This window comes from Enhydra lutris, unplaced genomic scaffold (genome assembly GCF_002288905.1).
Source record: "Enhydra lutris kenyoni isolate GAN:26980312 unplaced genomic scaffold, ASM228890v2 scaffoldscaffold59, whole genome shotgun sequence".
NCBI lineage: Eukaryota > Metazoa > Chordata > Mammalia > Carnivora > Mustelidae > Enhydra > Enhydra lutris.
Window position 1 is genome coordinate 10,196,491 of NW_019154143.1, and position 27,816 is coordinate 10,224,306.

Consider the following 27,816-nt stretch of genomic DNA (forward strand, 5'->3'; position numbering starts at 1 on the left):
CCCTTCCCCCCCATCCTGCCCCTCCCCCAGGTCTTACTACATAACAATTTTGTAGGCAGTCACTTATTTTCCTCACAAATCTATCCTCAAAGTTGCTTTTATGAAGATTTTCCTTGGATCCCAAAACTGGGGAGAAAAGGGAAGGAGGAGTGGAATGGGGGGGAGTGGGCTGTGTGGCTCGTCCCCCATCAGCTCCCCGGGGGGCATGGGAGAGCGGATTTGGACCACCGCTCCAAAACAAGGTCAGAACCATGCGTCAGGAACAAGGTCTGTGGGTCTTCTTCTGAAGGCATCGGCAGCACCATTTTGATTTTAACAAAACAAGACTAAGTGTCCCCTTAAACCTGCTCTGGGGGAACCTCACTGCTGAGGTAGAATCCCCAAACAGGTGTGACAAATGGCAGACGTGGGATTCTCCCTGGTGAGGATGTTGGATACCAGTTTTCCAGGAGAGTGAGGTTCCCTGTGAGAAGGGACAGTTACTCGCCCAGGCAAAACCCAAACCAACCAAACAAGCAAACAACACCCCTGCCCCCCAATCTTTTTCATATTCTCCATAATGAATTAAAATGTCCAAACGGAGATGCCAGAGTGTGACTTCGTCCCTCAGTGTGAGAAGCTGGTCTGTCCTCAGCCCCTTGAGGGTCTTGCTGATGTTCTGTTTGTCACCCACGCGGCCGATGTTGAGCGCGAGCTTCAGGAGCCCATATTAGGTGCTGCTGGGGTTCCCCACCCCGCGCCTGGCTCCTGCCGCTTCAGTGGTAGTAGATGCTGAAGGCGTGGAGGATGTAGAGCAGGGCGGTGATGAAGGCGAAGAACTGGAAGGAGACGGGAGGCTCCTGTGTCAGCGATGGCCAGGGCCAACGGCCGTCCCCACCCCTTCCCTGCAGGCTGGGAGGTTGAGTGTCCTGACCCTGTTCCCCCTGCCTGCCCCACACCCTGCCCTGCCCCGCTCCTCTCCTTGATATTCGCCGTCCCCGGGCACCCTCCTGGGTTCTGGCTCCGACTCTCCTGGGCACACGTGTCCTCCTGATCCTGGGCAGAGAGCAGGCTCGCTCCATCCCTGCCCTGGGTCCTGTCTCCCTCACTGTCCCCTTGTCCCAGCCAGGCTGGACTCCGATGACTTCCCCCACGTGTCCACCCGGTAGCCCAGCACCCTGCTCTGAGCGCCCTGCTTGCCAGCACCCCGTGAGGGCTCTGGAGGCCCCTCCAGCTCTCAGTGGTCCAGAACGGACTGCTGAGCTTTCCTCTCCAGCCTCACTCGCTCAGGGGGTCTTCAGGAACCCCATCTCATCCCGCTGCCTGACAGAAACCAGCCTGACGCCTCCCTTCCCCCACGGCCACGTCCAAAGCCATCCCCAAACTCATCTGCATGTACTGCCTGACCACCTCGTGTACGCTCACTTCTCCCTTGTCTCGGCTGCCGTCATCCCTCCCCAAGACTTCTCCGGGCCTCAGCTTGCCCACTTCTGCTCCCTCATCCCGTCTCATCTGTCCCAAGAGGAAGATGTGATGGAGCCGCTCCTGTCATATGTTTGAAACTGTGTGAGGAGTCCCTGCTTCTGAGGACAGAGGCCACTGCCCTTAACAGGCCTTCCAGGGCTGGATGACCATTCCAGCCTCGAATCGCCCCACTGTCCGCTCACACCCTGTTCTCATTCATCCACTCACTCATTCAACAAACATCTTTCAAGCACCTGCTATACTTCAAAAATGACAGTCGCCCTAACAGCGAACAAAACGTTCAAAAACATCTGCCCTCACGGTGCTCACATTCCAGCAGCAGGAGCAGAAAGCAAGCAAGATAAACCAGGAGAGTAGCAGGTTCGATGGGGATAAGTGCCCGGGAGAAAATAAGCCAGAGACAAACAGGGCCTGCTGGGGAGGGGGAAGGACGAGGCTTCCCCGAGAAGGTGGTCTGCCGGTGAGAAGGGAACAGAAGGTGGCAAGGAGTTTGGCTCCTGGAGCAGGGGTGTCCCTGCGAGGGAGAGGCGAGAGCAGGTGTCGTGTGTTCAGGCGTGGCTGGAGGCGGCCGGCGGCTGGAGCAGACCGACGGTGAGCAGCAGGACAGAGCTCAGAGGGCACCGGGCCAGACTGTGGAAGGGCGGCGTGTGGATCCTGCTGGAGCCAGGAGTTCAGGGGAGTTAGAATAGTTTGAGGAGGAGGGAAAGGAGGCAGACGGGCTGCAAAGGCAGCTGAATACGTGTAGCCGTCCTTTGTGCCTGCCGGGCACCCCATTCTTACTGTGGAGAACGGCACCCCACGCCCCATCCCTTCCTCCTGCCACCTGATCCTTGCAGGAGCCCCGACACTGACACAGGCCATGACCTTTCTGGTGCCCGTGACTGGTTGCTGTGGGGCTTACCACAGTGTGGGTGTTAGATCCTTTCTGAGAAGTTTTCAAGGGGGGAATAAGGAAGGTCACAAGCTACTAGAGGAGGAAGCTGCTGGCTGTGAGCGAGCTGCCACGTGAGGGCGCCATTCCCCCACAGGAGAAGAGAGGTCGCCGCTGGCTAGGAAGGCAGGTGAACCGGCTGAGTCTCTGGTCCTAGTGGACCTAAGGCCTTGAGGGTCCTGCTCTCCCTACGGCTGGCTGGACCACCTGGCCCCTGGATTCCATCAGCCAACAGTTAGCCCTGTGCACTTCCATCACTGAAACAAAAGGACACTGACTCCGTTCGGCCACGCTGAGGAATTCCGGCTCCATTCCGCAAGCAGAGGGGCCATGGAAGAACTTTCAATAGGAGAGAGAGAAGCGTTCCAATTTGTGTTTTAGAAAAAAGGTTCTGAGGGTGGTATAGCGGGTGTATGGATGAGTAAGCCTGAGGCGGGAAAAGCAGAAAGTGAGAGATGACCCCTGAACCTGAACAGCACGTGGCTGTTGACATGTGCATGTGTGCACACACAAACACACACACAGACAGACACAGACACACATAGACAGACACAGACACACATAAACAGGCACAGACACATACAAACACAGACAGACACACATAGATAGGCACAGATATACACAGACACACATAGACACACAGACACACCCACACAGACACACATAGACAGACAGAGACACACCCAGACACAGACACACATAGACACATAGACACACACAGACACAAACACAGACACACACACACGTCTACAGCACACACACAGAGATACAGATAGACACACACACACACATACACACACACACACACACACACATACACACACACACAAACATACACACACAGCTTCTCCAGTCCTCCAAGTCCCCGTCAGCCTGAGGCTTGGGGTCATCTGTCCGCAGGGGCAGAATGGAGTCTCCGGCAAGGTGCCCCCCCCACCCAGCGGCTCTGAGTTCTGTCCCGTGCTTACCGAGGCTGCGGTGTTGATGAAGTAGTTCTTCAGGTCGTTGATCTCAGACATGATGGTGGCGTGTGCCTGCAGGACCGCGGCGCTCATGTACAGGATGCCGGTGGTGCCGTGGTACAGGCTGTCCTGGAAAGGCAGAGGGGGCCACGGCCGGCGTCACGGGGGCACGGAAGCAGGTGGACACTTGCCCCTCACACCATACAGCTGGGAGGAGCAGGCCAAAGAGCCCGGCCTGCACCCCAGACTCCTGCTCTTTCCTTCTGCAGTGTTTCTGATAAACTCAAGATGCAGTGAACCATGGCGGATTAATAAATGCCAATAGTGACATCCATCCGAGCCAGCATTTGGCTGAGTGCTTGTTCGTGCTAAGCCTTTCCTCCTGTACCTCATGTAAGCTTGCCAGCTATGGGGTCAGCACCACTTAACATTAGTGCCATTTTGAAGAAGTAGGAGCTCAAGGTCAAGGTCTAGGAATAAAGAGCCAAGTCAGGATTTGAACCTAGGCCAGATGAACTCCAAGCTTGTGCTCTTAACCATTAGCGTTACGAAGACCTGCTACGTCCTAACAGTATGTCATGCCACCTCATTCATTCCCACAGCTAACGCCAAAAGGCTGCAGCTCTGGGCACCCCGATGTGCAGGTGATGAGACTGGGGCTGAGCTAACATGCGGCGGAGTGGGTAGAGTCAGGCTTATTCGACTCCAGATTCCAGAGGCTGAGTCTCTGCGCTGAACGCTCAGCAGCGTGCTTTCTTCAACCGCAGAGTGTCAGGCAGTCATTTAAAAGGGCTGTCAATTCCGGAAGGAATGTCATTACTGGCATTTTACAATCTCTAATGAGATACTCGGTTCGGGGGAAGCTCATGAAGAGGTGAAAAAAAGCATGAGGGAAATAGTTGATGGGGGGGTAAGCCTGTCACACTGGAGATGTTAATGCCAGAAAAGTTCACCCATCTGTCATTCAGGGACTTGAAGGAGCAAGTCACATCACACTGGGAAGAAGCAAACAAAACCCCAAAACATCAGACCTTTTATAGGACAGCTGATCCGCCTTCTTCAACCAGTCACTGGCAGGGAGAGCCATTTTGGGTTATAGGTACCCAAGAACCATGACTGCCAAGGGCAACGCATGGTCCCTGGGAGGGTCCCGATCAAACAGGTCAATGGTAAAGAGACTTTTCAGGTGTAACCGAGTAAATCTGATCATGGCCTGGGTCTTAGGTGATACGGAGGAATGATTGTTAGTAACTTTATATAAGCATGATGACATAAGAATGTGTGCATATTTTTTTGGAGTCATACTGAAGTGTGTAGAATGGAACAACATGATGTTTTGGGTTTGCTTTAAAATTCTTTAGGAAAAAAAGTCTAGGTGCAGCAAATGTGGGAAAATGTTAATAGTGCAGGAATCTGGGTTGTGGTTTCTGGAGGGTCTATGATGTGATGTTCACTACTTTTGTGTATGTTTTAAAATGTTCCATACAGAAACTTTTTAAATGGTTTTCAAGATATGGGTCATGAAAGCAATTTAATGATATATTGTTAATGAAAGAATTGACACCAAAATTATTGGTTCGGCATGATTATATATACACTTTTACATAAAATGCACAAGGAATAGAGGAATCGCTGTAGGACTGGGGTGATCCCCCCCCCCCACTATCATGTCCTTCAATCCAACTCCAATGATTTAATCATAAATAAAGCTTAAGGGGAAACGAGTCAAGATGTGCTTGATAGAGAATATGTAGGAAGGAAGACAATGGAGGGGAATACGACGAAACATTTACTGTGGCAAAGGAGTGCTTTCATTCTGCCTTACTAGTAAACGCATTAAGATAAAAAAGCCTTGGTTCCATAGAGGCCCAGCCATGACAAGGCCTCTGGTCCCTGGTGTCTGGTCTCTGGTCCCAACCTGCCCCCCACCCCCCGTGCCCAACTCCCGTCCCAGCCCAGAAGGACCTTTGTCCTCACAATGCCCAGAACGGACATCCGGAGAAGCCCCAGGGTCTGGATCACTCCCTCCGGTTCTTACCAGGACTTGCCAGGACTCATATCTTTTGTAAAATCCAAACAGGTAAGACAACAGGAACATCAGGGAGATGAGAAAGGAGGTGATCGAGACATACATCACCCATCCTTGCAGCAACGGATTTGCTACATGGGTGACAGCTACCAGGATCCAGACCCAGCAGCCAAATATCTGCAAGAAGAAACCATAAAAGAAGAACTTTAAGTTGCTCATGTAGGGCGTACTTCCCTTTGCACAGCATCTCTCTTCTCTTCCGTCTGGTTAAAAGCTCTTCAGGTGAAGTTAGGTGGAACAAGAGGGAAATGGGGAAGGAAGCCTGGCCCCGGGAGAAGAGTAGATTTTTTTTTTTTTTGAAAAGTCAAGTGGTTAACATAGAGGTATAAATGAATAAAATTTAAAAATAAAAGAAGACTTGACATCCTCAGTGGACCACCTCCCTTTCACCCCCAACCCGTGCCATTGTGTAGCATGTTTTCTGTTGCTCCTTTTCACTATGGAATACTATTTCCTTTTCCTGGCCCCCTTTACCTACTCACAGTGCCAGCCTGGCCCTGTGGGCATTTGGTTTGGGGCCCTGGGTTATAGTATCTGACACCCTGGGCAATACCATTCCAGTTTGATCACCTCTCAGCCCTGTCCAGGCTGTTACTATCCCCTTAGTGGAGAAACCAACCCTTCTCCCCGTTCTCTCTGGGCTCTGCATTTGTTTGCTCTTGTGCTGGGTTTATACCCATATGGGTCAGCCCAAGGAAAGAACTAAGTAAATGTCCACATGGTAGCATGTCCAGTTAGAGGCCTGAGGGAGCACCAAGTGGTTTTGTTGTTATTAGTTTGTCTCAGACTTTCTTTCTTTTTTAAAAAGATTATTTATTTATTTGACAGAGAGAGAGAGAGAGAGAGATAACAAGTAGGCAGAGAGGCAGGCAGAGAGAGAGAGGGGGAAGCAGGCTCCCTGCTGAGCAGAGATTTCCCCATGCAGGGCTTGATCCCAGGACCCTGAGACCTTAGCCTGAGCCTAAGGCAGAGGCCTAACCCTCTGAGCCACCCAGGCACCCCTGTTTCAGACTTTCTAGGCTCCTCTCCTTCCTGGGTTCTCCTTAGGATGTCCCTGTGAGCCTCCTCGGTCCTCCCTCTTCTCACTCCTATTAAATCTGTGCACCCTATTAAATCTGTGCACCTGTTCAATCTAAGCACCATATAGGCCAGCAATCTCAGGCCTTCATTCCCACACATCCACTGGCCCACTTGGAAGTCTCCATTCAGATATTCCACTGCAGGGGCCAACCATGCTCTGGCAGGACCCTGAGGGTGAATGCCTTATTAAATTTTGTACCCTGAGCACCTCATTCGCCCCTCAAGCTCCTCAAATGCAACAAATTACAAAATCTGAACTCATTGACACTCCTCAAATCCCTCAGAACCTATTCTCCTCAGCACCTTCTGAAAATGACCCTTCTGAGGGAGAGAGTGATGGGATTGAGAATGAATGTACTGAGACCTCCAAAGACAGTGGTAAAGTTCTATTTCTTAGATGGCATAGTGGGTAATTTTTTCTTTTATAAAGCAACAAAATAATTCTGAAAAAAAAAAGAGAGAGAGAGAGAGAGAGAATGTTTTGGACTATGAGACCACTGGAGATTTGGAATAATGGGGAGAGGGAGCCATCCTTGGTGTGGAGGAATCACACTGCCAGATTTTAAAACTTTCTGTAAAGTTACAATAATCAAAAGAGTTGTCTGTGCAGGTGGCTCACATTTCTGCCCATCTCAGGAGATAGCTCATCCCCTTCCCCAGTTCTGTTGATTCCACACAAATTTTAGAAGCAGATTTTTTGTATCTACAATATCTATCTGTTGGGATTTTGGGTTAAATCTATAGATCAGTTTGGGGGAGAATTGACATCTTTACTATGATGAGTTTTCCAATCCATGAACATGGTATGCTTCTCCAATAATTGAGATGTTCTTTGACTTCTTTTATCAATATTTTGTTCTTTTTAGCATACTGATACTATACACACTTCCTATATGTATGCCTAAATATTTCATTTTGGGAAGCTATTGTCAATAGTATCATTTTTTACAAATTTCATTTCCTAATTGTTCAATACCAGTAGATAGAAACATGATCAATTTTTTTGTGTATTAATATTGTATCTTACAACTTGCTAAACTCACTTATCAGTTCAAGAAGGGTTTTTTGTTGTTGCAGTTGTTGTTGTTGTTGTTGTCATTTGGCATATTCCTTGGGATTTTTTATGTATCTCATTAGGTTTTAATTTTTTATGATTACAGGTAGGATTGAGTTTACTGGGGCTCCTGGGTGGCTCAGTGGGTTAAAGCCTCTGCCTTCAGCTCAGGTCATGATCCCAGGGTCCTAGGATTGAGCCCCAAATCGGGCTTTCTGCTCTTTGGGGAGCCTGCTTCTCCCTCTTTCTGCCTGTTTCTCTGCCTGCTTGTGATCTCTGCCTGTCAAACAAATAAAATCTTAAAAAAAAAAAAGATTGAATTTACTTTCATGTTTTTTATCTTCTGTAACATTTTAAGCTGTTTTTTATTGGTTACAAATTTCTTGTGGGTTTGCCTCTTTCTTACTGATTCAGAGTGATTCTTTCTCATAGTGTGGATCTCATTGACTGTTACAATTATTGCAAATATATTCCTTCAGGATGTGTCTCACACATCTGATGATGCCTTTTGATGAAATGAGTTCTTAATTTTAACATAATTGAATATGTTCATCTGTTCCTTTATAGACGGATTCCATACAGATGGAATTTAAGAAATCTTTCCCTGCTTTGAATCATGAAGATATTCTTGTATCTCAGATATTCCTCCTAGGATCACTTTCTTTCTTCCTGCAGTACAATCATTAGTAGTTTCTTTAGGAAAGGTCAGTTGGTAGTATTCAGTTTGTCATAAAAATGTTATTTTTGCCCTGATCATTGTTTCCTTCAGCACTTTTAAGATATTTTCCCACTGTGTTCTACAACCTTCTATATTATTCAATTGTTCCAGCTGCCATTATTCCTGCTGCTCTTCTGGAGGAATCTGCCTTCGGTGTCTGGTTGCTTTGGGAGTCTTCTCTCTGTCTTTGGTGTTCTGCAGTTTGTGCAGTAGTTATACCATGTATTGAAGTGTGGGTGTCTTTATATCAATTTTTCTTGGTATCAATTTCATATTCAATAGCTGATAATTCCATTTCCTCAGTCTTGGTATTGCTTCTGCAGTTTTGAATGACTGTGGAGGCAGCTTATTTCTGAATGATGCCAGACGAAACAAGTCCACACAACTTCTGTCTAGCTCAGCTGAAAGATATGCAATGTTCGGCTCTGATTTTCATAACATATCCCTGGCTTTATGGGACTGGCAGTTCTCATCTTACAAGTAAACAATACATAGACAGAGATATGACAAACATCCCCTGCGAGGCTTCTACTGCTGTTGTCCTGGAGACAAAAAGCACTTTTGAATTTATAGAGATTTCGTAGGTTCTTAAGAAGAGAAAAGGAACAGGAGATGAGAAGCCAAAATCGACTAAGAGGGGGACAACAAAGTTCTTACTAGGCTGGACACCACTGGAAGCTTGGACTCCAATTAAAGCACCAGCTCTGGGAGCACATTTCCCCAGATTTATTTTATTTCATTTATTTTTAAAAGATTTATTGTTGTTGTTATTTATTTGAAAGAGAGAGAATGAGAGAGAGAGAGCATATGAGAGGTCAGCAGACTCCCCACCGAGCAGGGAGCCTGATGTGGGACTTGATTCCAGGACTCCAGGATTATGACCTGAGCCAAAGGCAGCTGCTGAACCAATTGAGCCGCCTAGGCGCCCTATTTTAGAGAGAGTGAGAGAGAGAGAGAGAAAGAGAGCATGAGCTGGGTTCAGGGGGCAGAGACAGAGGGAGAGAGAGAGAATCGTAAGCATCAACATGGGGCTTGATCTCATGACCCTGAGATTATGACTTGAGCCAAAATCAAGAGTGGATGCTTAACCACCCAGGTGCCCACACGTTTTCCCAGATCTTAATAATCCAGAATTTCGGAAATCTTAGGTTGGGCCTGGGACTGACTGTGAGTGAGTTGGCAGCTTGCTCTAAAGAACGGTTGTTAAAGGACAGAAGCCACTGCCCCCCCCACCCCAGAACTGGGCTTTTTTGTATTGATCTCAGTGACAGGGGCTGCACCTGCCAAGCATCCTCCCTACCCACACTTGGGACTTGCATAAAATTGCCGGCGCACTGTCAACACCCAAACAGTGCTGGCTTTTCGTGCGAATGGTATTTGGGATTTAGTGACTGCACCAGAACTTGTAAAATTTTGGGCTCACACCAGACCTCTGAGGACAGAGAATGCTCTGGGCCGTTCTCCACTACACGCCGGGTGCCTAGTATGGGGCCTGAACCAAAGTGGGTGGGGATGGAGTCAAAGAACATTCTTTAGAACGAATCTGTGGTGACATCACCACTGCCTCACCAGGTGCTTTACAGCTGCGTATCTTTCAGGCTCAAATGGCCTCATTTAGCCTCCACGGCAATTTTAACTCACTTGGGCTTTCTGAGACCAGAGAGAGACCACTTGATTCCTGCCCCTGATCACTGCCAGTTCACCTCTGCTAGACCTGGGGGGTGGGCCGGGGGCTTAGGGCCACTGTGCTTGTCAGTGCCTGCAGAGGGGTCCGCCCCGCCCCCCCTCCTACCATCAGAGGCTGCTCTGGGCAGACATTGCCAAATGTACACTATTTACACGTCGGTGCTAAATTCTCACTACAGGGTGTGAGGTGATGCGGTACTGGAGCGGCCCGAGGCTGAGGTCACACAGGACGTGGGGTAAGACAGCTCTGGACCTCTTCTCACAACCGAGCTCACCCCTGAGGGCGGTGGCCTGTGAGCATTTAGGTATCTACTCAAATTGCATGAGAATTTTCTGAAATGGCTTTAGTGTTGCATAATCCACGTGACACAGAGGAATGTTATTTTTTTATTTCCACACCCTCTAGCTTCTGGACAGAAGGAGGGACCAGGGCCAAGGACAAACTCCAGGTAAATTTAAACCCAGTATTCGTTATCTCATTTCTGCCCTGAGCAATCTAGGTTGGATTCTTTTAAAGGTAAGGCGGTTTCAAGTTGTTGTCTTTATTTATTTATTTTTTAACTCTTATTTAGCTTTCCAAATTTTCTTGGCAGGCTAAACTGCTCTTTTATTTTAACCTTCAGTTTGTATTTCCCAAGAGCAGGAGATATTTTGAGATGTTTGGGACTGGCCCTCAAACTGGAAGAATGGTTGATTATAGTAAGATATTGGGATCGAGCGGATTCCAAGAGCAGCCTTGTTCAGAACCCGTTTCTTTCTTTCTTTCTTAAAGATTTTATTTATTTATTTGACAGAGACACACAGTGAGAGAGGGAACACAAGCAGGGGAAGTGGGAGAGGGGGAAGCAGGCTTCCCTCGGAGCAGGGAGCCCAATGTGGGGCTCGATCCCAGGACCCTGGGATCATGACCTGAGCCAAAGGCAGACCCTTAATGACTGAGCCACCCAGGTGCCCCTCAGAACCTGTTTCTTATGAACAAACACAGATCAGTCGTCTATACATTGTCCAAAGGCTGACTCGAAATTTGAAGAGATCTGTTCAGGTAGGATGGAGCTTAACATTTGGTTTGGCCACTGATTCTTCCCTGGAGCAATGGCGAACAGCTCCTTGGGTGTGGAGAGTTGGTTAAAGCACTAGGATACAGGAGCAGAGCAGCATTGTCGAGACAGTTCTCTGGGAGAAATGCTGATTCCAGGGCCGGGGCAGAGAAGTTCGGCCCAAGCATCTTACCACACCAGACAGTGAGAGAACTTTTAAAGGTACCCAGGGTTAGGTCAGGAGGATTCAGAAGGCTCTTGCTGACCAAAGATGGGACAATAGAACTTCAAATAAGGAGGACAGCCATGGATCGAAATGTAGCAACGAAGTTGAAATCCACGGGTTGAAAACGATACTTCAAGAAAAGCGCAGTTTGGGTCACTTTTGGGGTGGGGGGATGCTTATTATTTTGGAAGGCAGCTGTGCTCATCATTATACCACCAGTGTTTATTACTATGCAAACTGCTTCACAAGGAAAAGAATCAACAAAAAATATGGGGTAGGGGTAAGGAGATTCTGAAAGACATGTGTACCTGGGGCTTCCCCTCAGAGCTGTGCTTTGAGTCCTGTCACTCCTGGACTCTTTGAGAAATCACTGGGGTCTGGATCCTGCCCCAGAGATTCTGCCTGAGCCAGTGAGAGAGACTGTCTTTTTAAAAGTTCCCCAGAGGGTGCAGTTTGGTCTGAGAACCCCTGGAGCTTGTCTCTTTGTTTCCCATCCTACCCACTGGTTGATGTGGCTGGGCACACAGTACCGTTCCTCCCTCTGGGTTCTGATTCCAGCTCTGCCTGCTGGGCAGGTTACTTGACTCATCAGTACCTCCATGTCGCAGTCCACCAAACAGACGAGGTGGGGATCACCGCTTTCATCTGATTCTTATGAGAACTAGCTAAGTCCTCCTGGCACACAGAGAGTCTGGGGTAACCACTGTTGACCATGTTAGCCATAACCATATGGAATGGTACAGAAGACAGGAGAGAACGTTTCCCAACAAAGACCCAGAGGAGGGAATGTCCAAGGCCAGTCTTCCTGAGGTAAGGGAAGTTCGCTTCTGGGAGAGCTGGGAGACCAATCAGCTGGGTGAGTGAGAGAACATTCAGGGGCTCAGATCCTTCTGAGGGGTTGATGAAAGTTTTCATCACCTAGAAAGATGTACCTATGTACATGCACGATTTTTATCTACAGATCTGGGGACTCACAGACCCTCAAAGCCCCTGTATAGCTCCCAGGTTGAAATCCATTGCCATCTCCAGGTTAAGTAAGAGTGCCATCAACTGCTGTATTATTTTGACAGTATCAATCAAAACACAAAACACACATATTGTGTGATCCAATAATTTCACTTTTTGGAATCTGTCCTATGAATAACACACAGGAACAAAATGATAAATGTACAACATTGTTTATTGGAGCCTTGCTGGTTACAGAAAAGATAAGATACATCCTAAATATTCAACCAGAGAGGACCAGTCAAAGCAATTATGTCTGCCCAGTGGAACACTCGGCAGCCTTCAAAAAGAATGAGAAAAAAAAAAAAAATCCTTGTATACCAAATGGAACAAACTCAAGAACGGTATAAGGCTCAGACCAGTGTGCCCAATGTGCTACGATTTATGTAGATAAAGGAGAAAATGTGTATGTGTGTGTGTGTGTGTGTGTGTGTGTGTGTGTGTATCTGCTTTTGTTTATAGACACACAGACAATTTCCAGATTGAGACCCAATAAACCAATCATGTCCCAGGCTCCCAGGAGAACTGTTCGACAGGGTTTTGAGTGTTTAAATGAATCAAAAAAAAAAAACCCCAATGTTTACATTTACGAAGACAGAAGATGCTGTGCTGGATGTTGGAGGCTGGCTTCAAAGGTCAGGACTTTTGAATGGGAGAGTCAGGAGAACCACCGGTTTCTTTGGGGAGGATGACTCTGTCCACCCAGACGGAGCATCTGGGAGCTGAGGCCTCCGATGTGCAAGGCAGAGGAATGTCATGCCCTGAGAGGTTCTAGAGAAAGACGCTGCCCTCGACATGACCCCATGTGAAAGGCCAAGGAAGGTAAAAAGGAGGCCTGGTCTCTGATGTGCACCGCCTGGACTCCTGGCTGGGGCAGGGCGGTGTGGGCTCGGGAGGGGCAGGTCAGGGCCTGGGAGCCCGGGAGGAGCACCAGGGCGATACCCCGCTGGCAGGTTTTTCTGCATAGCTGGGCAGTATCTCAGCATGGCGGAGTTCTTCTTGCCACCTGTCTTCACGTTCAGGAAGTGCTGCCTCTCCCTTCCCTTCCCTGGAACTTGGCGGAACGCACGCAGGCTCTCCCACAAAGCCTCACAAAGCCTCAGAAACTTCAGGCTGGGAGGGGAAGGCCCAAATCGGGACAGTGAGGTCTAGGAGGTCCCAGGTATCAAGCGATGTTCTGGCTTTGCCCACGGTGGGAACCGGGACTCCCTGAAGACTCCCTTGGGATGAAGGACTCCATAGTGCCTTACACTCAGGAACCCTTGGCCCATGAGGTGTAAGTGCAGCGTCTCTTGGCCATCGTAGACCTCTCTTTTAGAAAATTGTATAAAATACGCAGAACGAAATTTACCATCTTAACCTTTTTTTTTTTTTTTTTTTGGTCATCTTAACCATTTTTAAGTGTACAGTTCAATGGCATTAATTCCCAGGATTGTGCAGCTGTCACCACCATTCATGTCCGGAATGCTTTCCATCTTGCACAACTGAAAACTCTGTGCCCGTCGCACATTCACTCGCCACGTCTCCCCTTCCCCCCAGTCCCTGTCTTTCTTATTTATTTATTTTTGTATTTGTATTTATTATTTAGTTTTTTGTAAGTAGGCTCCTCAAAGCATGGAGCCCAGATGGGGCTCCATCTCATATCTCTGAGATCAACACCTGAGCTAATACCAGGAGTCAGATGCTTCACTGACGGAGTCATCCACGTGCTCCCCTGTCCCAATTTTGGTCTCTGTGAATTTGTTCGCTCTAAGTAGATCCCGTGAGTGGAACCATATAGGATTTGTCTTCTTGAGACTGGCTCATTTCACTGAACAGAATGTCCTCAAGGTTCATTCATGTTGCGGTCTGTGTCAGACTTTCCTTCCTTTTTAAAGACTGAACGATGTTCCGTTACATGAATATACCACATATCTGTTTTGCTTAGCCATTCATCCATTGACGGATGCATGGGCTGCTTCCACTTTTCGGCTGTTGTAAATAGTGCTGCTAAGAACTTGAAGGTTACGGTACGGTATGGTGATGAACACAGCATAATAATAATAATGATGATAATAAGTAATGAGAAAAATAAAAGGGAAACACAAAACAAAACCCATCCTGGGACTGTGCTTTGGACCCCACAAAATACACCTTCAAACAGATACACCCCCGTGTTTGTGCCACTGTGGCTGGAGACAGTGTGCCTTGGGAGTGTGACATCATCAACTCAAAATGCCTCAACCCCACGGCAGTTTTAATGACTCCAACCAAAACCATACGGCAGGAGGTAGAGCTGTTACTAGTTTTCAATGGGAAGATTTTATATTGGTTATAAAAATAATTGTAACAGTAAAGGAATTTTCTGTTATATTACCTTCCCTCCTAAGCCCTGTGTTTAGGCATACATATTTTCTATAAAGGTATAAAGCATGATGAACATATGTTTTGTATTCTACTTTTAATATTTTGTATTTTGCTACAGGGCTTCAATAAAATTGATTCTTGTTACTCAAGATAGTTCTACAGAGTTGGCCTGAACACTGAATCCATGAACCCCAGACCCTTGCTCCCAAGGTAAAGAGGAATTAAGGTTCCTGCAAACCTTTGGCCCCAGTATTTCCAACAACTGATTAACACATACCTTTATTTTAGGTGTGTTTCTGTTTAAAGACACCTCATTTAATATATAGTGTTGGTTCACTAACCCCGGATTCTTGGCCAACAGCACTATACATTCAACGAACGTGTGTTGTCGCTGAAAGGCAAATAAATCACAGCCTTCCTGAGCTGAAACACTAAGTTGAACTTCAGCACTAACTCAGGGGCTATTTTAAACAGCAAAATCACCAACAAAAAGCCCCCAGATATGAAACACATGACACCAGATAAACTGTGAAAAGGACACTTGTTTGCAGTGTGAGAGCGGAAACAGGGAGAGTGTCCACTGGTCCGGCCTCAAGTGGGAGCACGCACACATCAGACAACCCACACTTCCTGCTGCTCTGCACACGAAAGCGCAGTGAGTACTGATGTGCGGGTTGCAAAGACATTTCAGTGAATAGGTAGATTTGCAAATAGAGAATCCGTGCGTAACGAGGATCGACTGTATATTTTTCTTTTAGAGAGAGAGAGAGAGAGAGAGAGAGCATGAGTCGGGGTGGAGGGGCAGAATGAGAGAGAGAGAGAATCTCAAGCAGACTCCCCACTGGGCACAGACCCTGACTTAGGGCTCGGTGCCAGGACCCCAAGATCACGACCTAAGCTGAAATCAGGAGTTGGACGCTTAACTGACTGAGCCACCCAGGTGCCCCAAGGATTGATTGTACTTTCCAAGCCACAGTTACATTCCATCAAGTCAGTAAACATCATGTACCCCATTAGGCCTCTGTCTCTAGCTTTCCCCAACATAGACGATGCCCCAGTGAATAATGTTGCAGAGATGGTTGTCTCCATTTAAATTGTGTCCTCAAACTCCCCAACTGGGCTTACTGGTAGGAGATATGGGAAGGAACAGGGTGTAGGTGGTGACTTTCCGACATTCACTAGGCTCATTACTTGCCCTGGCTGGGACACTAGTGTGACTTCGCCCAGCTCTTCCAGGGGGACGCCTCTGGGGGACCCCTGGGAAAGGGATCCTTCTGCCTCAGGAGACCCAGATGGGATAGTCCCCGTTCTCACTCTGGCCATTGCTGTGCCTGGTAGTAGGCCTGGAACTATGAAACGGAAGAGGAGAGAGGCAGCGAGAAAAAGCCTGGGTCCTGGGGACACAGCTCTGATGCGGAAAAATCAATGCTAAGGTACAGCTGGCGGGCTCTGACTTCCTAGCATGTGACATAGTCCCCCTCCCTTCTGTCCAAGCCAGCTGGAGCCAGCGACAGCCCTTGTCACGGCACTGCTAGGGACCAGCTGGGACCCAGGACCTCACCCCTCTTCGAACACCTCGCTGGCTCCCAGTGCCCCTCAGACCAGACTCGGGCCGCAGCCCAGCAAGCCCAGCCTGCCTCACCCTCCCCTTCCGGGTGGGTCTCGCGGAGCCTCAGTCAGCATCCCCAGTCCTGGGGCTTCCCAGCATGGGCTGAGATTCACTCGTGGGTGGTGAAATCCATTTAGTTAGCAACAGCATTAAAAGATTAAGTAGACTAGATTAGCAAACTGGAGTACATTACCCATGGGAAAGGGAAAGAGTGTCCCGAATCTGTTGTTTCAACACACACACACGCACACACACACACACACACACACACACACACACGTGTGTACCGGGTTGCCATGAAAATCTCTCTCTTCTGTGGGCCACAGGCAGTGTGTGGAGAACTTTGCTCCAGAACGCCTTCCTTCCTCTAGCCAAGGGCCTCTGCCTGTGCTAGTGTGCACCCCCGTCCCCGTCCTTTCCCCCATGGCTCTGTCCCTGGGACTGAAGACAGCCTGGCTGCTGCAGCAGGAGCCCCCCGGGACCTGGGGCCACAGTGGGGCCTGTGTGAGGAGTGGGCAGTGGGCAGCGGGAGCCTGGGACAGGAAGGGAGCAGAAACGCCGCTGACAGGACAGGGACATGAAGTATCCCATATCTGCAGTGACAGAAACTCAGTGTGGAGGAGCTGGGGCCCTCACAGCTGGGTGGTGCTGGCCTCTTCTAGGGCGCCTCGGGAGCCAGGCGCTCCTGGGCCCCTTGACGGCGGCGGGCCTCTATGCGGGCAGCTTGGAGACCCTAGCGCCCATGCAGGGCCTGTCCACAGCCCACGAGGTGGCTCCCAGGCCTGAACCTGGGGCCTGGCAGCCTGTGAAGCTTCTGGACAAGAATCCTTCCCTCCTTCGTACAGGGGAGGAAACCTGTTCTGAGAGGCCAAGGGACCTACCCAGTTACCCCTGGGAGCGCGCCAGGCCTGGACTGGAGTCCTGTACCCGTACACATCTAGCATTGTATGGGAGTTCAATGCTCCCTAATTTCACCTAGGACACTTCCAAACACTGAGTCACTACATCCTGATTCAGAGTGAGAATTTTCTCTGTGGCTTTAAGGTTAGCAGGAAATTATGGCCCAGGCCCCCTGGCCTCCGGTGAGGGCCCGTGTCTTATCCGGTCCACTCCAGGAACAATAGTGCTGGCCAGAGCTCCATCCACCATCGCTCCTGGCAGAAGGAGTCCTATAAGGAGCCCTTGGTACCTATAAGTGCTCTCAGGACGGGGCTGGCCGCAGGCCAGGGAAAGGCTGTGCCTACCTTGGGATTTGTGCTCGGGAGAGGCAGGATGCCAAGGCCCAGGAGGGGCTGGTGAGTCAGCGGAGCCTCCTCTCCCTTCCTCCCCTCCCTCCTGGCTTCCTCCCCCAGGACCGCGCCCACCCATTTAGACCTCAGTACCCCCACGGACCCAGCTTTTTATTGACTGAGCAGTACAGATTTACAGAAAGTATGATAATAAAAACATTCTTATCCATCCAAAGTCTAAAGAGCTTTTTCCTTCTTATCTCTTAAGACAAAACAAAACAAAAGCTAAGACTTTAGGGCAAAAATGTTTTTACTTTTTTTTTTTTAAACTTGTGTACCTTAGACAAGTTAGAAAGTAGAGATAAAAGATGAAAAAGCAGATAAATGCATCCCACTCCCCAGTCCCCATGGTGGCCTGGTGGACAGGCTCCCTCCCACCATGGTCTCTTTCTCCTTGGTTTCCACAATGGTTATTAATCTCGTGTTCCTTCACATGTTTCCAGAAGGTTGCTGGATGAACCCAAGAGGTGGGCTCAGGGGAGGTCCCCCACCTCCTGCTTCCCTCAGGAATCCACAGACATTTGGCGACCAATGGCTATGATCCTGAACTTTGTCAGGCGCTGAGGACCCAAGGAGATGACCATTCATTCATCTAGTCCTCACTGACTCCTGCTCAGCTCCTCCTCCCCCACTTGTCTATGACCAGACCTTTCAGGGCAGAACCCAGACCAGGATCACCTCCTCCAGGAAGCCATTCTTGACTGCGAAGTCCCCAGTGCACCTCTTGGTGACCTCCCTCATGGTTACTGTCTTTCTCCTCTACCTTCTCCCCAGGCCCCAAGCTCCTGGATGGACTCTGCCCTGTGGTTTTTGTGTCCCCTGTGTAGGACACAGAGCCTAGCACAAAGTGGGTGGTCTGTACATGCTGCTGGCTTGAGGAGGTGGCGGGAGGTGGGCTGCTGGACCCTCCACTCCCTAGCTGCTCAGTCTCATCATCTGTCTGGGCCTGATTCCCATGCAGGTGGCACCAGCTGACAACTTTAGGGCCTGCCACTGTGTCTCAACCACAGACTGGCATTTTCTGCCAGGAGCCAGGACAGAATGGAGACAAACACCCATTTGTTTCATCCCCTCCCATTTCCTGCTCCATTACCTCACAGGCTCGAGAAATTCTCCAGATTGGCTGCATCTTTCCTCAGAGAGAGGAGAGGATTCCCTGGGAGGTTTTCCTACCCCTTTGCCTTCTCCCCTGGCATTTAGGAAGGACTAGACAAACACGTGCTGTCAGTGAGGGTGGTGTTCCACTAGGCACACCGCCCCCCCCACATCCACCCAGCATCCCCTGGGCCAAGAGAGGGTACAGATGGGCATGGTGGGTGGGGGCAGGGACTGTGAGCAGCACAGAAGCAGAAAAGCAAAGCTCAGAGAATCCCTCTGGGGAGAGGAGCTGAGGCGGGCTTCCTTGATATAGGTCAGAAGACTCTGGATTCCCAAACCTAGGGTATCTGGGCCCACTCTCCGACCCACGTGGAACCTTCTAGGTATAGCTTGAGGCAGGAGAGTGGGCCCAAGAAGCCTTAAGAAGCTGTGCCGCCTCGGTATAGGGCCAGGCCCTGTGTGGGCCCCAAGCAGACATTTATTCTGGCTGAGACGGGGGAGATCTGACCTAGTGGTGACATCTGAGGGGCAGGGCTGGCTGGCAGGGGTGGGAGGATGCAAGGGAGGGGCTAGGAGAGAAGAGAGGGGTAAAGGCCAGGGAACCTGGGTGTGGCCTCTCCACCCCACCCTATTCTGGCCTGCTTCCTGCTACTTGCCAATCTGGACAACACTCCAGAAACTTCTCCTGCCTCCCACAGATCTGCCTTACCCCAGGGGAAAGTCCTTTAGGCAAAAGCTCCTGGAAGGGCACTGGCAGCAGGCGGGGCACTTCTTACTGGTGAGACTGCTTATCTGGGGCTCCCTGCATTCCAGCAGGTCAGAATGTGCCAGGCCCCTCCCTGCTACCCAGGGAGGCCCTGGGTTATTTCCTTTGGAGCACCTGTTAGTTAAGTGAAATCCTCCCAGTGGGCCGACCTGCCAGCCGTAGCTGGGTGTCTGCCTTCTCAGAACTGAGAGAGTCCGCTAGTTCAGAGAAAGCTGTGCATGGTTTGGCCATGGTCAGGGGAAGGAAAGGACCAAAAGTCCAGACTCAGGCAGAGGGGAATGTGCAGATGGGGATGGTGCCAGTTCGTTCCCAGGGTCTCACGGCTCCAGCCCACCCTTCTGTGGTCTACTCTGTGACAGGGACAGGAACTCTGTAAGCCACAATGCTCAGCTCCCTTAGAAGTTGGATTTTTGCTAGGATCTGGCAAAGGGGCGGGGGGCTGGAAGGGACCTGGAATGGGAGGAGAAGGATGGGTACTTCTTGTTGCCTGGTCCAGGTCTTGCTATCACTCCAGCAGCAGCAGTAGCACTTTGGCTCCAACCCCAAGGTCCCTGTCTCCCTCCTCTGCCGTGCCCACTCCCTCACAGCAACCCCCACATAGAGGCCAGAGAAGCAGCAGGCGGGTCTTACTCTGGAGGCCCGAGCACTGGTCCCCCTCCCTAGACTCCAAACACTTCATGTGCTTCTTCTCTGGCTTTAGCATCTCCTTTCTGCTCGTTCGGCTTCTCAACAGTGGCAGAAACATTTCCCTGTATTGAATCTCCTCTGTGGGCAGCACCCATGGCGGCCTCTGTCTCCTCCCATGCCCTGACAGCACCCTGACAGCGCAGCTCCATTCGCGAGTCTCCTGGACTAGTCTCCGTCCGCCGCATGAGTCGTCACCCCCAGAAGGTAGGGGTGGTGTCTGCCTTTGTCTTTTTTTTTTTTTTTAATTTATTTGACAGATCACAAGTAGGCAGAGAGGCAGGCAGAGAGAGACAGGCTCCCTGCTGAGCAGAGAGCCCGATGCGGGACTCGATCCCAGGACCCTGAGATCATGACCTGAGCCGAAGGCAGCGGCTTAACCCACTGAGTCACCCAGGCACCCTGCCTTTGTCTTTATATCCCCATGCTTGGCCCCAAGTAAGTGCTCAGTAAGTACTTGCTGAGGGAATATACAGGATTAAACATGGCCGTCTCCTCTTTCCTCACAGCTGGATTTCTTCTATCTGTGATCCTCCTGGTCAGAGGAAGTGCTTGTCTGAACCAGCACACATCTAATCCCTCAATCCATACCGTTCAAGAAGACCAAGTCTCCGCCTTGAGCAAGCTTAACCTGACAACTCCCGAGCTCTCAGAGCCTTCAGCAGTTGGGGCTGTGCGCCCTGGCTTTTCACTCTTTCCTATCTTGGGGTGTTCGCTACATGTTCACACGCCACTCCCTTAAGACGGGGGTCCTGATTTACCTCATCCCCCTTCTTAAGACCTTCATGCTCCTGTGGCCCCTGAGAGCAGAGAGCTGGTTCGCATCTCAGTGAACACCTGTTGGTTCACAGTTGGAAGTTGCTCACAGGAGACCCACACTTTCTACGGAAAGGTCCAGACGACCAACAACAATAAAATACGTGGGCTCACATTTCTAGAGCAGTTGGACATGCTGTTGTGTCCTGGGAATGTCCTTATTGAACCCCCAGAGCTGTCTAATGAGATCTTTACTGCTACTCTTTCCGTTAACGCGGCTCAGAGTGGTTAAGGAATCTGCCCAGGTTCTCACAGTGATGAAGCAGCACAGCCAGGCTCTTGACCCAGCACCGACTGATTCTGTTACTGAACTTGAGCACACTGGCATCCTTGAGAGTAAGGCTGGGGCTGGTGCAGGGTGGTCAGTGTGGGTCCAGGCAACATAAGGAGGTTGACATCGACTGCTTCTCACATTGCCCCTCCCGCCCTTCCCTCCCAGGGCCTTGCTCCTCCCCTGCCTCACACTCTGCAATCTTTTTTTTTTTTTTAAGATTTTAATTATTTATTTGACAGAGAGAGATCACAAGCAGGCAGAGAGGCAGGCAGAGAGAGAGGGGGAAGCAGGCTCCCCGCAGAGCAGAGAGCCTGAGGTGGGGCTCGATCCCAGGACCCTGGGATCATGACCTGAGCCGAAGGCAGAGGCTTCACCCACTAAGCCACCCAGGCGCCCCAATGCTCTGCAATCTTTCCTCCCTGTCCCCATTTTCTCGTCCAGGAGGCATCCTGGGAGCATGGTGGTGGGAACCAATGGCACCCTGGGCCTGGAGATCGTTAGCTCCCTTGTCCTACAGGAGCAGGGTGGGGGTAAGTTGCATGGTGGTGAGGTGGGGTGTGTAAAGGAGGGACAAAAGCAACAAAGATGATGTAAAGATTACAAAGATGAAGTAAAACGGGTAAACTGAATTAACTTTTGGGTAAGCACTCCCCACAGTATGGAGAATTGAATGGGAAGCACTGAAAACAGGGGAAAAGATTTCTCCTTTTGGAAACTCAATGCACGGGAATGATATGAGAGGGGAGGGTGTCTACCCTCAGCCCCCACGGTAACTTCAGTCGGCACGGGTGACCAGAGACAGCTCTGGGGGTCAGGAAGTTTTCAGATAGGCTTTTATTTATTTATTTATTTTACAGGGTGGGGAGGGGCAGAGGGAGAGGAAGAGAAAGAATCCCAAGCAGACTCCCTGCTAAGCTAAGCCGAGAGCCCCATGAGGGACTAGATCCCATGAACCTGAGATCATGACCTGAGCTGAAATCAAGGGTCAGTTATTTAACCAACTGAGCCCCCCCAGATGCCTCTCAGACAGGCTTTTACATATAAACAGAGCAGAAGAAGAAGCAGGGTAAAAATAAGGTGAAGCTTATATATATATATATATATACACATACACTTACTATATATATATATATATATATATATATATATATATATATATATATATATATATATATACACTTATATATACTTACTATATTAAGTAAAATATAAAGGTGAACTTCCCCAGCTCAAGGATTCTGGAATGAGCTTCTAGGGGAATCAGAGAATTTCCCTCTGGCCACCAAGCAAGCGAGTTAAGAAGCTGAGAACATTAAACACCAGTGTGTCTGAATTGTTTCACCTTTTACTGGCTGACTCTAGAAATCTTCTTAGCTGTTTCTTTTTAAATAAACATCGAATCAATTAAGTTAACTAATGAAGAGATTAAAGTCAAAAAACATCTTGGATTCTGATTCATATAGCACTCCCCAGGTCACAGTCGCCTGGGTCAGCTCTCGGCATTCCCCGTCCACTTATAAAAAAGCTGATGAGTCAGCTCACAGCACACAGGAAATCTCCATCCCTTAGCCACCTGCACACTGTGTGCTCTGAAGAGCAGGCACCGGGGGTGAGGGGAGGGGGGTGCGGTGCTGTGACTCACCTGGTCCCCAGCCCTGCCCAGCACTAGCACCAGCAGGCTCTCACACTCTCCGAACGAAAGACAGACGGAACACACCATGTCCGTTCTCACCTTAAAATGCACTGTTCCACACCTGGAGATTACGTTTTGAAATCCGTATCATTTTCAAGTGAGAAATCTGAACTCAACAGTAAACCGAACAAAATATGAATTTTAGTGTTAAAAATCTCAATCTCTTCCACTGCTGGTAGGAAAGGAAAATGGTGCTGGCATTCTGGAAAACAGTTTGTCAGTTTCTTAATAAAACGAGAGCGTACACTTATTGTGTGCAACCCAATAATCACACTCGGGCACTCTCCTGGAGGGGTGAATGCATGACCCACACTAATGTATGCGAATGTTCCTAGGGTTAGATTTAGAAGAGTTAAAAACTGTAAGCAACCACGGTGTGTCTCAACGGGTCCATGGTGAAACCAACAATGGTATGTCCATGCCATGGAATACTATGCAGCCATCAAAGGAACTACAGATGCACACAACTTGGGCAGACGTCCAAGGGTGTTATGCTGTGTGCGAGAGGCCAGTCTCAAAAGGCCACATACTCTGTGACTCCATTTATTTATATAACTTTTTTTAAAAAAGATTTATTTATTTATTTTAGAGAGAGAGAAAGAGAGCCAGCATGAGCATGGGGAGGGTCAGAGGGAGAGAGGATCTCAGGCAGACTTTGAATTGAGCGTGGAACCCAACACGGGGCTCGATCTCAGCACGCTGAGATCATGACTTGAACTGAAACCAAGAGTCGGACGCTGAACAGACTGAGCCCCCCAGGCACCCCTGTTTATATAACTTTTTCTTGAAATAACAAAATTATAGAGATGAAATTAGTGGTTTCCAGGGGTTCTGGAGGGGATGAGGGAAGACTGGGTGGGGGTTGGGTGACTGTAAAAGGGAAGCGGAAGGAAGATCTCTGTGGTGACGGAATAGTTCTCTTGATCGTGGTGGTGGTGTGAGAAGATGGCACAGACAGGTGGACATACCCGACCAACGTGGGTTACTTGGTTTTGATGGGACAAGCATTACAAAACCATTGGGAGAAGGTGGGGGAAGGCTATGGGAGACCTCTCTGAACTATATTCACAACTGCCTATGAATCTCTAATTACTGCAAAATAAATGTTTAAAATGTGCATTTTAACACTTAAGAGTCTAAAATAAAGCAACTTTGGCAAAGATCTATACGAGCAGACTCCGGGGGCAGAGCCGGTAGGGAACACGCAGACCCTCTTGCCACCCTAGTTTGTCACTGTTGTTAATGCAAAAGAGCCCGAGCCAGCCCCCTGCTGCTCTCCAGACCTCACAGTGGGAGCTCGGTGAGCAGGGGCTGGAGGGAAGTGAGCCTGCAGACACCACCAATGTCCACCCTGGGCCACCCCTGTCACAGACTACATCTGAATCCAGGAACGGATTTCACTTGCTAATTGCCCCTTTTCCCTGGCCTGAGCTCCTGGTTTTAGGATCCACTCTCTAGACTCATGTCCTTAGAAAAACATATGGCTGCCTAGGATGCCTCAGGCCCCAGGACTGAGAATCTGCTGGGACCCCAAGGCCTAGTGCTCCGTGGCCAGCCCCAGTGTGTGGCAGCAGGCAGCGTGGCCAGGTCACCAGGGACAGAGAGGTTCCTGGTAGGCTGATTCTCACCCTCCTCTCCAGCCTAGAGTATCTTCTGCTCAGTGGGATCAGAATCAACCAACCAACTTGATATTCTCCCTCCTCTCCCGTTTACCTCTCATCCCTGGCCCCAGATACGAGGCAGGTGTACTTGAGTCTACAGTCTGTGCTAGGAACACTCACTTAAGAAGAAGATGATGCAAAATAGCATGTACAGAATAACTCCGTTAAATACAAACGTATATGCACATGAATATGGATTATATTATTATCCATATGTATAGATTATACTTACTTCTATATCTATTTTCTGAATATTCCACAATGAATAAGGATCACTTGTGAATTAAAACTAAAATCGTAGGGGCACCTGGGTAATGTAGTCAGTTAAGGGTCCCAATCTTGAGTTCGGCTCAGGTCGTGATCTCAAGGTCCTACGATCGAGCCCCATGTCAGCCTCCCTACTCAGTGTGTGGTCTACTTGAGATTCTCTCTCCCTCTCCCTCTGCCCCTCCCACTCATGCTCTCTCTTTCAAAATAAATAAATAAATAAATAAATAAATAAATAAATAAATAAATCTTTTTTTAAAAACCCCTAAAATTGTAAATAAGGAAACATCAGACAAGGCCAAATGAAAGGACATTTGCAAAATAACTGATCTCTATTCTTCAAAAGTATGAAGATACAGACTGAAGGAGTCGGAGGAGGTAAGACTCCCAAATGCAATGCTGAATCCTGGACTGGAAACTGGACCAGAAAAATGACATGAGGGGCGCCTGGGTGGCTCAGTGGGTTAAAGCCTCTGCCTTCGGCTCAGGTCATGATCCCAGGGTCTTAGGATCAAGCCCCACATCGGGCTCTCTGCTCAGCAGGGAGCCTATTCCTGTCTCTCTCTCTGCCTGCCTCTCTGCTTACTTGTGATCTCTCTCTCTGTCAAGAAGATAGATAAATAAAATCTTAAAAAAAGAAAAATGACATGAGGGGGGCAATCAGCACAATTTGAATGAAGTTTATTAGAGCAGCTGATCGATGAAAGTATCCATGCTGATTTCCTGATTTTGATAGTTGTAGTGCCCAAGATGTAGCCTTTAAGGGAAGCTGAGTAAAGAGTGTATGGGAACACTCTGTCCTATTCACACAGCTTTGCTATAAATCTAAAATTACTTCCAAAGAAAAATAAATGAGTACAACTGAGCCAGTGACAGTGTATCTAGGAGTATCTAGGAGTCCCACCTCCTGGAGTCCCACCTCCTAGATACTTAAGGCTCCAGAGCACCCTCCTATGCATACAGAGCCCAGCCTCGTGGGGCCGGGTGCAGGCAATGGGCCCATCACGACAAGGTTATCCCGGGTGTTTCCGGGTTCTGTAAGCCCCTTCCCTCCAGGCTCCTGCCTGCTGGGCTCTCCTGGACTCCAGGCCTTCCCTGTTCTTGGCCCCCAGCCTGGAAATCCAGCCTGTCCTTTGAGGTCCAGCACCAAAATCGGCCCCTCCATGGTAGGTCTGGACCCCTCCCTGACTTGACAAGGTCAGATTGTCTCTCCTTGCTGATGTCACAGCCCAGGACAGTCACTGTCTCAAACACAGTCTGACCGTGGAGGAGTGCTCAGGAATCTGTCTCTGGCATTCAGGGAACCTGGGAGGGCACGGCCCTCCACCAGGGGCTTGCAAGATTGGGATCAAGCCTGTGCTCAGTATGCAGTGGTGGCGTGAACCGCAATCCTTGAGATTCATGTGGTTGTTCTGAGGTGAGGGACACGCCTGGGTCCGGGCACAGAGAACTCGCGAGAGCACTCAGATGTCATCAGCCTGGCGGGATGCCTGTGCTTATGCCCTCCCCCACTCCTCCCTGCCCTCGGGGGACAGGCTTGGCAGAAACCTGCCTCTTGGGTGTGGTTTTAGCCGGAGCCACCCAAATGCTGGGTGCACACTGCCTGGTGTCCTTTTCTTGGTGCCATCCATGGGCTTGCTTTAACCTGTTTGCTGCAGGGTCACTCGCTCGGTCCCAGCCTTCAGGCAGATGACGAGAGGGGGCTGGTCACGTCAGATTGAAAGCTGGAACAACCTTCCACCTTCCCCTCCCAGACCTGGGGTCAGCACTGCCAAATTCAGAGCCAGTAAGCATGTCACCCACAAGCTAGATATTTTAGGACATGTTCAAAACACAAACAGACTCCTTTGCCCTGAATGGTTCCCCAGAATTCAGTGTCCCTGTGAGTAGAAAGGGGATGGTGGTGGCTGGCTCAGATGGACACCGTGTCTACAGAGCCCGGCAGACTGCCACATGCAAGAGCCACTCCCAGCCCCTGGCAGGAGTTCGAGTGGCAACCCAGCTGCAGGGCATCTCAGAGAGTGTCACACAGTGACAGGTCCCCGTGTGCCACAGGGGTGCCTCACACAAATGTTTTATGGCAGATGTTGCCACAAACTACCTCTTGCACAGAGTCTACAAGTCAAAGTTCAAAGTCAGCGCACATGACTATTAATACTGTAAGACCTCCTCTCAGAAGGAAAGACAGAGCCACCCCCCCCACCGTTTTTGAACTTTAGAAAAAGCAGAAACAAGCAAGTAGTTGGAGAAAAGACATCATAGAAAAGTCCATTGCCAGCATCTTTCTGAGGACCCAGGACACTTTAGCAGCATCCCCCTTACCTCTCACTGGCCCCTCCGATCACCAGGGGCCTGCCTGTCACCGACAGTGAGTGGGTTTATTTTGGAAGCAGGAAACCCACCCCATACTGCAGGAGTTGGGAGGAGCACCTGGAGGGATTAGGGACCACCCGGGTGAGTCTGGTGGGGGAGATCGGAAACCACAGCAGCCAGAGCCCCGTCCCCCTTTCCTGGGGAGTGCTGGCTTCTCCCCGGCCCTCCCCTTCCGCAGGTGACCCACGCGGCAGCACTCACCAGCTCGGGCAAGAAGAAGGCGTAGGGGATGGTGAAGAACAGCAGGACCCCCAGGGGCACCTGGGGCGGGGCGTAGCTGGTGGGGGGTGGCAGGTCCGGGGAGGCCATCTCTCGCCCGCTGCCTGGTGCCCTTGGCTCCGCACGGCTGGCCCGCGCCGCCGTCAAATATCACCTCCTGCCCGACACACCCATCGGACGTCGCCTGGGAGGAAAAAAAAAGTTCCAGCCGAGCAGGTCCAGCCACTGGCTGCAGCCAACAGACTCCTCAGTGAAACGCGAATGTGGATTCAGATTTGCATCCGATGGGCCCTGGCTCCCAGGGCAGAGACACTGAGGCACCGAGGGCAGGAATCTCTTTCTACCCTTTTACCCCTCGGGAATTTTGAATCCGGGAGCGGATTACTCCAGGGATGCCAGCTACAGCCACCACCCTCCTGTGGCCAGAGTCTAGGCGAAGGCCACCTGCTTTGACCAGGATTGTTTTTGA

General features: G+C 49.8%; 1 protein-coding gene across 1 annotated transcript; it reads right to left on the bottom strand.

Moving 5' to 3' along the window:
- LOC111158471 (mal, T-cell differentiation protein like) lies at positions 1-27,437 on the bottom strand. The gene is made up of 4 exons (XM_022520507.1): positions 27,330-27,437; positions 5,396-5,563; positions 3,364-3,486; positions 1-818 (listed from the first exon to the last, which is right to left on the bottom strand). The coding sequence occupies exons 1-4, from the start codon at positions 27,435-27,437 to the stop codon at positions 756-758; spliced, it is 462 nt and encodes a 153-aa protein (XP_022376215.1). The 3' UTR covers positions 1-755.
- Between the last annotated feature and the right edge of the window lie 379 nt (positions 27,438-27,816).